Below are 15,728 nucleotides of genomic sequence, written 5' to 3'. Positions count from 1 at the left end.
AAGAAGACAGAGCATGGCTTGCCCGCTGCCTGCTCACTTCCGTGAACATTTGCTGGGGAAGCAGACTACGGGCCAGGTTTATCCCAGTGACACCCGTCCTCAGGGACAGGGCCATAACTCTGAGCTTGACCTTTCTCCCAGGCAGGATCACTGTGGAGACCACGGTGGAGTTCAGCAAGGGCTTTGGGTGGGTTTCAGACAGTCCTAGGGAGCCTGGCCTGAGGGACCTCTGTGATCCCTAAGGATCGGAACACGGGGTGAGTCAGTTTTTCATTCCTATTTTATTGATTGGGATTAGGATATTTTCCACCCCCTTTCTCCAGAATATGTTGGGGACTTGACGCAGGGTTGATCCTAAGTAAGACTGTAAAGCTAATAAGGTGAGCCTTTAGTATCCATTTTTTTTCTCCCACATTTCCCATTTGGAGGCTACCTTCCCTCATCTGTCTTCCCTTCTCCCCTCTTTCCAACTATCCCATGGCATCTGGAGCTTCAGAACTTTCCAGATTTTTCTCCCCACCCTCTGGCAAAATCTCCTTTTTCTAAAACTCCTTTCCGGGACTAATTAGTGAGTGAATCCGATCAGCAAAGTCCTGGTCTGGGGATGACAATGACTACATTATTTCCAAATTGAAACTCCATTTGACAACAGGCCTTCCGGGCCTTTACTGAGTAGCACAGGGGTCCACGGTGGTGGGGGAGACCGTTTCAGTACCGCTTACAAAACTCAGTAGAACGTCTGTTGTTGCTCATCAGATTTCGGACGTACCCAATTTATCTCAAGCCTCGAGCTGCATAATTATTTAATGCAAAGCTTGAATGGCAGATTGCTTCCATCTTGGGGAGGCCCGGGAGCTTGCTGGGAAGCAATGTGAGGCAACTGCCACATATGGGAGGTGGGCGGGGGAAGAGCATCAGGATGGACTGGTAATGCCTGCCTGGGAGAAGGCACGGGCTGACACTTGTCGACCATCAGGTGTTTATTATTCTTGAGGGACTTGGGTAGAGATGCCGACCTGTCTTTCTGGCCTGAGGAATGTCATCCACAGCCTCGCTGCTAGAAGTGGGGTTCTCAGGCAGTCACAGCAGCTCCACACAGGAGCTTGGTAGAAATGCAGAATCCCGGGCCCCGAGGACCCCCCCCCCCCACCCTACCCACTCAGATTCTGCATTTTCACAGGATCCCCAGGGGATTCATCTGCACGGGACAGTCTGAGACGGGGGGTCGAGCGGGTCTTCTGCCACTTCTCGCTGCAGGAGCGAGCTCTGCTGGCCGGCTTTCCGCACCAGTCACTCCACGCTGCTTTTCTACCGCAGATCAGCAGGAATCGGACCTGTGTTCGTGGGGGACATTCCCTTCGCCCCTCTCCCTGGAGCTTTAATGATAAGGCTGTTCTGTTTCTTACTATCGCGTTCTTTCTGTCCCTAGGCGATCTATAAGATGGTTTCCTCCGTAATGAAAATGCCTGAAGATGAATCAACCCCAGAGAAAAGGACAGAAAAGATTTTCCGCCAGATGGACACCAACAGAGATGGTAGGAGGCTGTGGTGGCTTGGCTTTGCTCAGAGTGGGGACTCCTGGAGGGGCTGGGGCCACCCAGGCAGGCAGATGCCACTCAAGCACAAGATATTAGCCACGAGGCCATGGCTCATAACTCTTTGTGAACGGGGCTCATCCCACATGCTCCCTGGCAGTGCAGAACAGAGAAGGACCAAGGTGGGGACAGGGCTAGGCCACAGCAGGCTGGATCCCTGCAGGCCAGCTAATCAGAAAGCAGAGAGGGACTTGGTGTGATTCTGCCCAGACCCTGGTGGCTTTCACCTCAGCCTGGGAGGGGGGGTAGGGGGCAGGGGGGGCTCTTCTGCGCATGCCCTAAGGTGTTGGGGTTCTTGGAGCCATGTGGTCTTCCCCAGCCAGTGTGGGCCAGGGGAGGAGGGGAGGGGAGTGAGATGGCCAGCACTTTCCACCTGGAGGGTGCCATCCACAACTCACACCCAACAAGAGGATTCACAATGATCCAAAGTGAGAAGGAAGGTTGGATTTCAAACTCAAGAATAGTGGATTTTAGATGTTGGGTTGCCGGACGGAATACAGGAGGCCCAATTGACTTCGAATTTTGGATAAAGAACAGAGGATGTTCTTTTTTTTTTTTTTTTTTTTAAGATTTTATTTATTTGACAGAGAGAGACAGCCAGTGAGAGAGCGAACACAGGCAGGGGGAGTGGGAGAGGAAGAAGCAGGCTCCCAGTGGAGGAGCCTGATGTGGGACTCGATCCCAGAACGCTGGGATCACGCCCTGAGCTGAAGGCAGACGCTTAACGACTGAGCCACCCAGGCGCCCCCAGATGATGTTCTTTAAAGAAGTATGCCCTGTGCAATATTTGGGACACACTTATATGAAAAAAGTTATTGTTTATTTGAAATTCAGTGTTAACTGGGCCTCCCGTAGTTCATGTGCCCGACCCAGCAGCCCGATTTAGATGCGACACCTGAATTTGAAGTGCTGAGCGCTGAGCCCAGCGTGGAGGAAACCCAGTCATTGTAGCCCCTGCCCTCATTCCCAGCTCCCCCGTCTCGCCGGGGGTCCGCAACAAATCTTGTCCGCGACGGGCACTTTCGTGTACCCCAAATGGCGCCGGTGGACAGAACAACGGGAGGCTTTGTGGGTGGCACAGGAGCCTCTCTTTCTACCCCCATGCCCCCCCCCCCGGAGTGCTAGCTGCCTGAGACTTTGGCTTTGCGGGGAGCAGGCCAACCTGCTTGCTTTGCTTCCCGCAGGAAGCTGCTATGACATCCTGTTTCCCCTGATGCACCTTAGTTCACAGCAAGGAGCTTGATTGTTTTGTAAAGACTAGACACGTGCGGCCGTTAATAGCTCCTGAGCTGCAGGGTCTTGCGGGCCTCCGGGGCAGCGCAGGTGGGTGGGCGTCCTGCTCGAGGCCCCGCCCCTGGTGAGAGAGCTCTAGGGTGAGCGCAGGTGCAGCGGCCGCAGGACGCTCACGGCGTGCCGGGCAGGGCAGTAGGCGCTCGCTGGGAGGGCGTCTCAGAGCCCCAACTGGCCAGCGTTCCTGCAGCCCAGCTCGCTGCTCAAAGCCCTGTGCTTTCCTCTGCGGAAAAGGCCGGGGAGGGGGGGCGGGAGCTGTACGGGGGACGAGGAGGGGAACGAGGAGGGGCTCGAAGGCTGGGAGTGGTCAGAGGAATCAGTCCGGCCAGGAGACCTGGTGCTTGGGCGCTTTGGGACCCCGGGCAGAGGCCGGTGCCCTCACCTAGAGTCTCCCGCCATTAGATTCCTCTTGGTGGAAGCTCTTTGCTTCTAGCCCCTGGCCGTGGACTTAAAAAGCCTGGGCCCACAGGCAAGTCAGCCCTGGAGTCTACTCAGAGGCGCGGGGGGGAACTGACCCAAGAGACCCAGCCACACGGAGGAGGAATGAGGGTTTGCCTCGGGGCTGCAGGCTCAAGGTCCCCAGCCCTTACCTTTGGGAGCGCCCGGAGTGTTCAAGTGGCCACTGCATCAGAATTCATCACCATTTTAACCACTGCCAGAGCAGGGGTGCAGCTCTCAAGAAATGGCCAGGAACTCAGCACTGGGGGAGGGGTGTGGGGGAGGGGTGTGGCGAAGGGGAAGACTTTTGATGATGTCTCTGAGTTGGGAGTGGTGAGGGCTTTAGTGGGTAGCGCGCCTCCTGTCTGGGTTTGGAATCAGTTGACATTTGGGAAGGAAGTCTGTAATGGGGGTGCTGACCACGTACACCCAAGGCCACTTGGGAGGGTGCTGGGCACGCGAGTGTGTGCCTGCTTTAGTACAGCTGTCTCTGGCTTCTCTGCCAGCCACTCCTCGAGGAGTCGCCGCCTTTTCTGGAATTGCTTCCCTCTCTCCCAGCCTCCCCAGACCAATGCACACACTCCCAGCATGCTCGGAAGGGCCAGCACCTCCTTCACCGGCCTTGGGTGAGAACACGAGGGCCTGCAGACAAGCCCCACAGCGGGGAGCCCGGTGGGCAGGGGTCATCCTTGAAGGGCTGAGGGAGCAAGTGCCCTGTGGGGGCTCCTATCTGGAGCAGCCCCAGCAGCTCCTCCCGAGGATGGGACCTTCTGGAAGCACCAGAAAGGGGGGAGAAGAGTTGCCCTCCCCAACTATATGACAGGCAGACCTTCCAGAAGGGAAATCAGTACATGTTCCAGCTTACTCACAAAGGGAAAGGGACACAAAGATGAAAGTGGGATCCCAGGGGGCCAAGTCTCCCTCCTCCAGCCTGTTCTGATTGACCCCAGGGACCGGGGGGCACCCCTTTCTTCTTACTTTGGAGGGAGGGGCAGCCCCCTCACCTGGCTGTCCTCCCCCCAGACATCTGTGTGGGCCCCTCTGCTTACATGCAGGGAGAGGGACTCTTGCAGCTGGCCACCCCATGGAGGCCAGAAGGCTCTGGGGACACCGGGAACCCCATGACAGCCTTGGTGCCTCAGGAGTGCCGCCTGCTCTCTTAAAAAGACCAGCTGTCTGTTCTACAAATACCGAGTGAGAACCGCCCCCCCCTCCGGGGAGCCTGTGTAGCCACCAGCCCCCCTGTCAGCGGGGGGACTCCAGAAGCCTCGAGCTGTCCTAGGTGTCGGCTGGGCCGCGGATCTCACAGGGGGAGGTGCAGGGGAGAAGGTGAGCGGTCGCTGCCACCATCTGTAGACTTCTGCGCAGCTGCCACCAGCCCCCGCTCACCTGTCCTCTTGCTTTCTAGGAAAACTGTCCCTGGAGGAGTTCATCCGAGGGGCCAAGAGTGACCCGTCCATTGTGCGCCTCCTGCAGTGTGACCCCAGCAGTGCTGGCCAGTTCTGAGCGCCGCACCCCACGGATCGTAGAGCTGCTTGTGTTCCCGTTCGACCTTTCTTTTTAACGATTTTTTTTTTTTTGCCAAACAATTTTGACGGTGATGCTGTCCCCCGTGCGCTCAGACGCACGTTCCCCGTGCCGCCCTCAGCTTCCTCTGTGGTGGGAATGCGCAGAGCCCCAGCGCGCTTGCAGGGAGCATGGGCAGTGCTGTCGGGCACAGACTCCACGGTGTTCGCTGTTCTATGATTTCCCATTGTTCTGATTGTTATTTTGCTTCTGCTTCCAGTATCTCTGTTCTCAAACTGAAGACTCGGGGAGGCAAGAGAAGGGAAAACAGTCCAGTCCCGGGATTCTGTGGCAAGCCTCCAGGGGCTTGTTTGAAACACAGAACTCCCCACCTGGGTCTGGAGCCACACGCGCCCTGGGGGTTCCCAAGGACAAGGGACCCTCCCGGGCCAGGCTCGGAAAGGGGCCCGGAGGCCTCCACTCCACCCTCTTCCCCAGCAGGCTGTAGTGTCTAAGCTGTGAACATTTCAAGGTCGATTCAGAGAGAAGAGGAAAAAGAGGGCTCAGCTGTTTCTTCACACGTTTACACTAGTTGAGCTAAGATGAGTTTCTTTGGAAATTAAACACAAGTGGTAACTTATATAACAAACCTAGACCCATCTTGTTGCCTATTGTGATTTAAAAAAAAAAAGACTGCTGTATATAAAATATTGGGTATTGCAGACCAAATTAAGTGTTTTGCCTTGTTTAAATGAAATGCATGTTTAGTGAGCACTAATACAATCTTACTACAGAAGACTGTTTTTAGTAGCTTAATGTGAAGTAAGCCAACTATAATGAATGTCTGTGTCTTGTTTTAAAGTCGTATCTGTCTTGGCACAAATGCACCAGTCAACAGGTATATTTCGCATATTCCAGAGAAGTACAAAGTCACCATGACTAGGGCCCAACCTTCATTTTGAATGCATTTCCAGAGTGGCAGTGCCTGGAGGATAGAGGCAGGGCAGGCTGACGTGGGACATGTCCGACGGAGCACCAGGAGGCTCATCTTCCTGGCAGATGTGAGGCGACGGGCAGCCCACTCCGCCCAGTGGCACCACGTACAGTGCTTTTCTGAGCAGATCAGTATTCTGTCGACCGGGAAAAAAAGGAATACCACAAATTTCTTGGGACTTCCCAATGGTTTAATCCACATTACGGTTAGGGAGCCGCAGCTGCAGTGTTGACCTTTTCATGTCCCCGGTGGCCCTTCAAAGAGTCCAAGGTCGGGCAGTCAGCTGACTGGTCGTGAAAAAGGCACGGCCCCGGGTGGCTGTGCTTCCCAGGGCCCACTGTGGGGAATCCGTAAATATTTTCCATCACCGTGTTCTTGGAATGCTGATTTCTATTTTCAGACGTGACAGTGGAAATTTGAGTCACTCTTTGGTCTGGCGACCTCACATACACTAATTGGAATTGCAAGTTAAGAGAAAAAAATGCTGATTACAAATAAGCCAGTCATGTCTTCGCAAGCAGTGGGCCCCGGGGAGTCCGAACACTCAAGGCCGCAGATGGGAGGACCTGCCCCGAGAGGAGGCAGAGAGGTCCCCAGTGGGTTTTCTGCAGCCAAGCTACTTCCTGTAGGCCATGAGCCACAGACAGAACCATGAGGAAGATGATGCTGAGCCATTCTAACTCCAGATTCTTCTGTATTACTTGAGTCCCTTTTAACTGGTAGCAAAAATCCGAATTTGTATGGTTGACCAAAATGAACCAACTTTGCACGATGGAATTTGGAGACCTAGACATGGTAAAATCCTCTTCATCTTCCTCTGAGTGTCCGTTCCTCACAGTGGGTCTCTCCTAAGACTTGCCAGATTCCTCCATGGGCCGAGTGGTAAGATCTGGGTTTGAAAACCAGGGGATTAAACTAAGAGGCAGAGGGCACAGTGAACAAGAGGCCCAGCAGAGGCGCTGGTCACGTTCGGGAAGTGCGTCCCCCCCCCCCCCCCCCCCGTACTGAAGACCTAATTCCCCCTTTCGGTTCTTAGAAGGCGAGTCAGTTAATGTCGGGGCAAGCCCACCTGAGCTCTACCCTCGGTCAGGACATCTTGTTGAGCCAGACTCACCCAGTTCCCCAGAACTGAAAACTGGAGTGAGGAGCAAGGAAGAGGGGCTCCAGCTGTTTAGGAGGGAAAACAGAGCCAGACACACGGCTAATGAGTGCCGACATGCCTGGGATGTACGCAAATAGTCTTGTCCTGGCCTGCCACTGACCCTGTCTGTATTTTCTCGATGGTTGTTTTTTTCCTTCTACTCCTTCCCAGGAAGGGCTTTGTATGTCTAATCCAATGCACTTACATTTGGCCAAGGGACTCTGCAGCACCCAGAAGGCTGAATGACTAAAGGTTTAGGTCATTCCTTTGCCGGGCTGTTCATTGTCATTGCTGTGGTGCGGGACCTCTGGAAATGGAGTCTGTTCTGTCTGAAATCAAGCCAGTCTGTGATGTTCAAGGGACTGGAATAAAGTGGCTTATGACTTGAAGGACGACACGGAGTGGCCGACTGTTCATACCCTTGCTTAGGGTGGGGAAGGGGTGCCGTTCCATCCCTTCTATATGTCCCAGGGGACCCTTTCCACAAATGGATTTAATAATATACACTTGACCCTTGAACGATGAGAGGGTTTGGGGTGCAGACCCCCTGTGCGGTCGAACATCCACATATAACTTTCGATTCCCCAGAATTTAACTACCAATAGCTATTGCCGACCAGAAGCCTCACTGATGACATAAACAGTCGATTAACGCCTGTTTTGTATGCTGGGTGTATTATACACTGTATTCTTACAATAAAGCAAGCCAGAAACAAGAAAGAAAGCCACGAGGAAGAGAAAATGCGGATACAGGACTATCCTGTATTTACTGAGAAAAATCTGCATGGACGTGTACCCGCGTAGTTCAGAGCCGTGCTGTTCCAGGAGCACGTCCGTCTTTGCAGAGCCCAGCTTATGGAGTGTTCCCTGTGTCATGACTTCGTGTCGCTCGAGCTTGGCGTGATTGTCTGGGACGTGAGGGTTTGGGGCCTAAAGCGCCGGCCTGGCTGAATCTGCCCGAGCGAGAGGGCCCAGGTGCCGTCCGCCCCAGAGACGCAGGAGCCCGAGCTCGGAGGGGAGGCCGGGGGAGGCGCCGAGCCCACAGCCCGTCCGAAAGCACCCTTGGTCTGCGCGTGGGCTTCCTCACTTCCCTCCGCTCACACACTTCTCGGCCTGTGCTTTCTTCTCACCGCCCCTCCTGCCTCACAGCTGGAGCTGCGGACTCCAGTCCAAGCATCAGGGGCGATGGAAGGCAACTTCTCTTCTCCCGTCTCAGTCTGGAGAAGAGTGAGGTGAGGCTTCGGGTTAGGGTGGATAGAAGAGATGACATGATGCAGACTCCACACCCTCAAAGCGAATTCAGATGAGCCTTGTGGTTTTGTTGTTTGGTTTTTTGTCGTTGTCATTGGCCCCACCTCCAGCACAGAATCCCGTTCATCTAGAGAAAGGGACTGAGCGTCCGCTACAGCAGGTGCCTCGTGGGCCAACTAGATCTCCTGTAGGAACTGAGGTGGCCTGCAGGGCTTCTGTCTTTGCTCCATAATTTGTCCCTACGGACCAGCAGTGGACACTCCGGAGTCCTGAATACGGACACCCTGTCGTCCCCGGCACCGACGGTGAGGTGGCTGGCAGCCGCCAACCTGATCAGGAGCCGGCATTCCTGCACCTGGTGGAGGCCAACCTGGCCATTTCTGGCGGACTTCCAACACCGAGGCTCCTATTTTCAGGGCATTGTCCTAATACCCCCCCCCCCCCAGCCAGATCCCCTCACAGGCCAGTCCGGGCACGGAGGGGCGCACTGGGTGAGGGGGAATCTGAGTGTTTCCCGAAGTTGAGGTAGGGAGAGCACGAGAACTGTCTCGGGAAGAAACGGAAATACTTCACACATGCCTCTCTTGGCCTGGGTATGCCCAGCACTCTGTTGAAATTTTGTTTTTTGAGGTGGCTGAAGAAATAAGAGAAAGAACATTGAGACCTGTATTTTCCGAGGCAGTGGAGTATCAGCTAAATCCACCTAAAATACAAAGGTGTTACAGAGTGAAAAATGCTCAGGCCAAGGGTCTAACTGATGGTACCTTCATTTCAGACAAGTTTCTCTCTGCTGGAACGCTGACCATGACTTAGACAGGTCCTGGATACTTGCCGCACTGGAAGCGAATGTGTCGTGCGTGGTCCCAGACATCCCTGGGCTTACAAACGATGGTCATTCGGAGAACATTCCACGGTGTGGAGCTACTCCCCCCCCCCAGGGCAGCTGGGGGGGGGGAGGGCCTTACAGAGGCTTATTTCATGACTTCTTTTCTCAGCACTATTCCAGGAAATAGATGGCATTGTAAGTGTTCTCTAGAAGGGATGGTCACAATACTGCAAACTTCTGGGCAGTGCAGCCTGCCAACCCTTATTAAATACTCACAGCTGCTGCCATCATACATATGTAGACAGACAGATGGACAGACTCAGAAAATGTATCTTTCCAATACCAGTATTTAACCACTTTACTGTGCTCGCACGGAGTGTTCAGTGGTGACCCACCATACCAAGTCTTGGCGGTGTGTGCATGCTGGGGGGTGGGCAGGAGTTATTAGCAAAAAAGTAGGAGACCAGGCTCACGGTTCAGCTGGTAAGTTCTGTCCAGCACCCTGAATACAATCACAAAGTAATCCACATCCGTAGCTACAGCGGAGCAGAAATCAGGTTCTTTCCTGAGTGGTGAGTGAGGGGCGTTTGCTACGCAGAAAACAAGCCGGCAACATTTGTCTTTAGTGCCCTTTCAACATCCCCTCTCTTTTGCCACTTCTGGCAGATCAGAGGCCCCCCACTGTTTCCCAGAATTCCAGAGTCTCCAAAATTAACCCCTGCACCCCTTCAGCAGAGCTCAGAAAAGTGTAGGGATGAAGGACCCTGAGGACAAAAGGTGTAACAGCTTAAGGTGGGAGAGCAGGAAACCCATTCAGGGAATGCTTACTTGTAAGAGTAGAGCCCCAGTGAATTTCTATTGCAGAACGTTGACCTTTGTGGTCACTAAAGCGGGGTGTTCCGATCTTCCCTTTTGAGACCCTGCTGCTGGAAGCGCAGCCAGCTGATTGACAGGCTCCAGCTGCAATCTTTGGAGCCACCTCGGCATTTACTCCGAGGCCAGGCTCTCCCGGGCGTCAGTGACTGCGCATGGTGGGGGTATCAGAACTGAGCCATTCCTGCCCCACGTGGGATTCTTCCTGCGGGTGACCCTCACTCAAGGAGACTCTGGGGGGCCTGGCTGAGGCAGTCTGAGGCTCATCCTGCCCAAGCTTCCTCCCTTCCTTCCTTTCACAGGGGTTAGTCCACATGCTTTCCCTGCCTCCCCCTGCTTACTTCCCCTTCATTATGCACATGAATTCCCCCAATAAATCTCTTGAACGTCTAATCCCATCTTGGCTTCTACTTCTTGGAGGACCTGAACTGACACAGTGGCCACCCCCCCCCCATTCCCACTGACCCTCAGATATATGGGCTCAGACACTTGAGTAGGCAGCCTTCTCAAAGCAAGATTCACATTGGTGATTTCTCCTGTTGTACGAGAAGGGTTAAGGGTAGGCAGAGTTGTGTGCCTTAGACCTGGGGTGATGACAGAGCTCTGGCTCTCCCAGGGCGACCCTTTATTATTGTACTAATGACACCAGGCCACCCTCACTTTGCACATACATCCCTGCCTCAAAGGGCAGACTGTGTCCAACCTGCCTCTTTGTCTCAAGCCTGGGCCATAGCACCTGGACCACAGTAACTGGACTGAATGAGCACAGACAGTGGAAGGCAAGAGCCAGGACTGGACCCTGTGGTCCTGACCACTGGTCATCCTCACCCACCTGACCTGAGTCCCGCACCGGGAGGTGGAGGGTGGGGTGGCACACACGCCCGCAGAGTTCACTAACAGCAGAGCCTTGGCGGCCACGGGCCACGGGAGGGGCTACCTCAGGGCAGATGTGGAGGCCAGCTGCAGCTTCTGCGGGACCTACTCAGGCCCGTGGGTCCACTTGAATGCCCGTGGAGGCTGTGGAACATGGAGCATGGCAAACAGGCCTTGTGGCCCATTGCTAATCCCGTGATCCCTCCAGAATCCTCCTCCATCAGCTCCCCACCCCGCCTCCTCTTCCCGGCCCTGGTCCAGGCATCGAAGCTGCTGGGGGCGCCACTGGGGTTAAAGTTGTCAGAGAAGATGTCCTCGAGGCAAATTTTTAGCCAAGATTCGGAAGCCGTGGACATGGACAGTGTGAGATGCAGGAGGATGTAGAAACGCTGCTGGTTGGGAGCGGAGAGGCTCTCCGGCGGACGACGGCCGAAGAGCACGGCGGCTCGGTGGGGAGGCAGCGGCCAGAGACCGACTCGGTATGACTGCGGTTTAGCCACGTGCTTTCAGAGGCTGGTACGGATGAACTGAAGAGCCGCAACGTCCTTGTGAGGACTCAAGTGGGGGTGAGCGAACCGGGAGTGAGGAAGGTAAAAGCGTGCGCACAGGACCTACTGCCTGCCCTGAGGTGGCCAAGAATAACCACTCTGGTGGCCTGTCACTGCCACACGGAAGGCCTCTTGATTTCTTCAGCTCTCTTCCCATGTAACCTTGCGGTGGAGCAAAGTCCACAGGATGAAGACACGCCTGCTGTGTTGAAGCCTAGGACCCAAAGGTGCCCCGGGGGGAGCCTAGAACCTTCCCAAGGCCACACTGAAGCTTCCTTCCAACAAGGCGAAAAGCCCTAACAGCCACCTCACAGAAAGCACCAGACACTGTCATTTACTCAGACGTTATGAATATTTATTTTTTTCTTCTTAAAAATGTACAAAAAATAAAATAACTGTATTTATAGTTTATAGATTCCCCCTCTCCCATTTACAAAACTATTAAGTTACATTTGCCTTTTTTTTTTTAAACATGAGAGCAAATATTGTCCATCTATCAACTCCCTTGCTTGTTTTTAAGAAAGGGCCGTTCACAGAATTTGGCACAAACCCTCTGGTTCTGTTGTATTTTCCTAATTTTAAATAAGAAGGAAAATAAATGTTTGAATCATTTCATGCATCCTAAGTTTCTGGGCTTAGTCTTTTAGGATCCAAGTCCAAGATGACATCTGACTGCATTTTTCTGTTGGTCCCAATTTCCAAACACCTGTTAAGTCTAAGCAACTTGAGTATATATACAAAAAATACTTGTTTTATGTGTCCTCCATCCTACGTGGACTTTTTTAAAAAAGCATATTTATTTGAGTGTGATTAATTTGAGGGACAAAAGGAGGCAGTTTTTCCTATCTTTCTAGAGTGTTTCTGCTCAGAAAGTTGTGCTCATTGAAGCTCTGCTGGCATTCACAGTGGAGGACACGTCCACGCTAAGCCACGGGCACTGTGAGGATGCAGAGGGAACAGGGTGGGGGCAGATCAGATGGGAGGTGATGCTCTCTGCACCACCCCTACTGGCACCGGCCTCACATTCTTTGTTCTGGTAGGTAGGGGTCACCACAGTGATCGCTCAGGGGACCGGAAACAAACGCAAACGCGTTTCCCATTCAGTCTCTGCCTAGGGCAGGACCAGCAAATATTTTCCCGCAGAGGCTAGAGAAAGAAGGGTAGGGTAACCTGCGTCACACTGCCCTAGATTTTTTTTCTTTTCCCTACTCTGGAGTCTATGCCCCAGCCCAGTTGTATTTGCCATTTTGTCCGCCAATCATGTTTGAACCCACCCCTGAGGCAAGGAGCATGGGAAGTGCATAGTACATCATATATTTCCAACACTGAATTTGTCCATCACAGAACAGAGCCGCATCGGTACCCAGGAGGGTCCCCAAGCTGCTGGTCCAGGGCATGGCAGTCAGAGTGGGGGAGGAGGGCACAGGCTGGAGCAGAACTGAATCCAGGATGCAAACCTTTGGCACCACAGGAAGGGGTAAGGTGTCCGGAAGACACACGGAAAGGCGCCCCCTCACCGCCAGCCCGACATCTCCCCCGGTGTGGCCCCTGCTCTCCGTCCCACTCAAATCCTCTGCGGTCTCAAGGAGAAGCAGCTGGGCTGGAAGCAGCCCTCCCGTCCTGCTCTGGGCCTCCGGGGCAGGTGGCGTGGGGGGCAGGGAGGCCTTGGAGAGAGAGCCCCCCAGATAAGACGTCAAAGTGCTTCACAGACAAATCGAGGCCCGTACACAGAACCTGTCCTGGTGCAGGACCTTGGGTAGAGGACACGTCTGGCCACCAAAAGGCTAGTGCTTCAACCCACAAGGGTGAACGCAAACCCCGAGACCACCTACCTGTCCCTTCAAAGAGGACAGCAGCCCAGAACAGCTCATCATCTCGTAATTGTTCAGGGAAGCGTGTTTTCTCCTCTTTGTGTCCCAGGGCATGTGTGGGATGGGAGGACAAGACCTTCTCTCTCCCAGTCCTCCTCGGGAGGCTGCCTGCAGAAGCGCTTCCTCCGCCCCTCTGCCCCCCATCAGGCAGCCCGGAGCAGAGGCGGCCGCAGGAAGCAGCCCTGGCCTGCTAAGCTGTTGGCACGGCTCACAGAACTGCAGCTGGGCTTCTAAGGGAGCCACGTGAGATGAAGGAAGCACTTGTAAACTGTGGGGCGCTCCACCTCGGCCAGGTGCTCACGATCGCCACGGAGTTCTGCAGCGGGCCCCAGCACAGCGCCCTGCAGTCTCTCTGCCAAGCTCCCTGCAGCTGGAGGGGCCGGGGCCTCATGCAATCTGACCTTTCCCACTGACCAGACCGCTCAGAGGGACAGGCCGGGCATCACCGGAACACAAGTGAGGCGGCCCCCCGAGTGTCCTCAGCACCCCCGGAGGTCCCTGACGCCCCGAGGGCCACCTCCCCCCCACCCCCCGCACCCTCCTGCACAGCACAGAGGCAGCCCTCTCGCGGAAAGCGGAGTCTCGGCTCTGCCTCCCCTAGGCCAGCGGCAGTAAACATGCCCACACAGCACAGGTAAAATATATTATTGCGATATTATAAACACTATGTACATGACAGCCAGGCAGCCCTTCTGGGTTACTAATTACATGGGAGTTGAACGTCTTCCTGTACAAGGCCTGGTGGCTACTTGCTGGAAACCCCGGGAGGTGTTTAGCCCCCCTGAAGGTTTCTGACCGCGAAGTCGCGTCCACCTCCGGCCCCCTGACTGTTGCGGCGGCAGCAGCCCGTGTGGTCCGGCCCGCAGCAGAAGCAGAAGGGGAGCAGAGGAGCCAGACCTTCTAGGGCTCTTCGGGGCGAACGGATTGGCTGTGTTTCCCTTGGAAGGGGAGGGCTCCGGACGGTCTCATCTGGGGCCAGCGTGTCCAGCAGCACACTGGTGGGCCTGGGCCCCGGCTCCAGAGCAAGGTGGACAATAAATAAGTGTGTGGCAGGCCCAGCACACCCTCTGGAGGGGCTCAGGCTTCGGCTCCAGTCGGAGCCAGTGCGTGGGCCAAACACGCTGGTAAGGAACGGGGCTCCGGGCCTCGCCCAGCTCCCAGCACAGTCTGTAACAGTGGTTGTGAGGTGGGGGAGCGGGTGTCCGGGTTCCGGGCCCGGGCCTCCATCTCTGCTGCGGAGGAAGGCACTGAGGGCCGAGCGGATGCTAAGAGCAGGGCTCAGATTTCCATGAGTGTGATCTTGAAGCCTTCCACCATGCTCTCCATGTTGAGGATGAAGGTGTCCTCATTCGAGTAGTGCTCAATGATGTTGTCGTCCATGTTCACCAAGATGCTGCCAGGGAGCGGGGTGGGGGGGGAGAAACAAAGGTGCCGTCAACAACGAGCGGCGCGCGAGGGCAGACTCCAGGCTGGGCGGGGGTCCCTTAGCCATTCTTTGGCAAGGGAGGCTGGGAAGGATGGGAAGGATGGAGGAGAGAGGAGATAAGGCAGGAAAAGAAGACCCTCATATTTTCTTTCCCCAGAAACCAGTTTGAGGAAAACAAAGCCTTGATTTGTCAGAACTAAACTCGCGACTCCTTATTAAACAGGTCTTCAGAGATCATTCCCCCCTTGCTTTAGAGATTGGTAAGCCGTGGCCCAGAGAGGTGAGCCTGAAATCACAGAGGTAGCTCATGACAGAGCCAGGTCCTAACCAGGCCCCTAACTGTTTTCATTACACCCTACTGCCTTTTGAAAGTGCATGTCACAGAAGTGCTCCAAAGACGGAGGAAGAGGAAACCCAAGGCGTGTGGCTACCCCTCGCCGAGCACGGAGTTCGCTTCGGTGCTGCAGACGCCTTGTCCTTCATCTTCGGAGCAGCCTTGAAGGCAGGTGTGACCATCGCCACTTTGCAAATGAGAAAACTGAGGGCAGAGAAGCGCAATCAGCTCCCAGGTCCATCCCACGGATGCATGGGTGAGCTCGACCGGAAACAGCTCTGCCTCACGCCGAAGCTCGCACTTCACCACGCGTGACCTACTCCTCAGTCAACGATCCCAAGTGCATTTCGTTTTAAGAGAATCTGGCCCTGACTTGGAAATCAGACAGATCTCAGCTTGCCACTGAAGAACTGACTCACTGGACAGCTATGTGTCATCTGGCAGGTTTGTTGGCCTTTTAGAGCCTCAGTTTATTCTTCTGTAAAAATAAGAAAAACCACCCTGCTCTCGAGCTGTTGTAAGGAGTAATGTATTTAGTGCAGGGCCCAACACGGTGCTCGGCGGGAGTGAAACGTTATCACCACTGGCATGCACGTCTGCACCGAGGACTTCAGCTCGGCAGCCAGACCTCCAGACCCCACCCAAATCGCACCACCAAAGAAAGACACTCAGCCTATTGCACTGACCGTGGAGAAAACTGTCACATGCATTTAAGTGAGCTTGCCGACAAGGCCTCCAGCGGAAAAGGTTTCCCATTTGACTC

General features: G+C 54.6%; 2 protein-coding genes across 16 annotated transcripts in view; one reads left to right on the top strand and one right to left on the bottom strand.

The window, feature by feature from the left end:
- NCALD (neurocalcin delta) overlaps nt 1–7,357 on the top strand; it is a 390,461-nt gene extending 383,104 nt beyond the window's left edge. For all 13 annotated transcript variants that reach the window (XM_057308107.1, XM_048212708.2, XM_026495623.4 and 10 more), the window contains 2 exons: nt 1,430–1,535; nt 4,732–7,357. In XM_057308107.1, the coding sequence (XP_057164090.1) occupies nt 1,430–1,535; nt 4,732–4,829 (204 nt within the window). In that variant the 3' untranslated portion in view covers nt 4,830–7,357. The remainder of the gene's footprint in view (nt 1–1,429; nt 1,536–4,731) is intronic.
- A 3,838-nt stretch (nt 7,358–11,195) lies between these two features.
- GRHL2 (grainyhead like transcription factor 2) overlaps nt 11,196–15,728 on the bottom strand; it is a 156,236-nt gene continuing 151,703 nt past the window's right edge. For 2 of the 3 annotated variants that reach the window (XM_026495617.4, XM_057308102.1), the window contains exon 16: nt 11,197–14,598. In XM_026495617.4, coding sequence (XP_026351402.1) covers nt 14,484–14,598 — 115 coding nt within the window. In that variant the 3' untranslated portion in view covers nt 11,197–14,483. Of the gene's footprint in view, nt 14,599–15,728 lie in introns of all 3 variants that reach the window. The other variant, XM_057308103.1, reaches the window with a different exon arrangement.

Source organism: Ursus arctos, unplaced genomic scaffold, assembly GCF_023065955.2.
Source record: "Ursus arctos isolate Adak ecotype North America unplaced genomic scaffold, UrsArc2.0 scaffold_6, whole genome shotgun sequence".
NCBI lineage: Eukaryota > Metazoa > Chordata > Mammalia > Carnivora > Ursidae > Ursus > Ursus arctos.
Note: the sequence above shows the minus strand (reverse complement) of the source record. Positions and strands in the feature narration are given on the sequence as shown.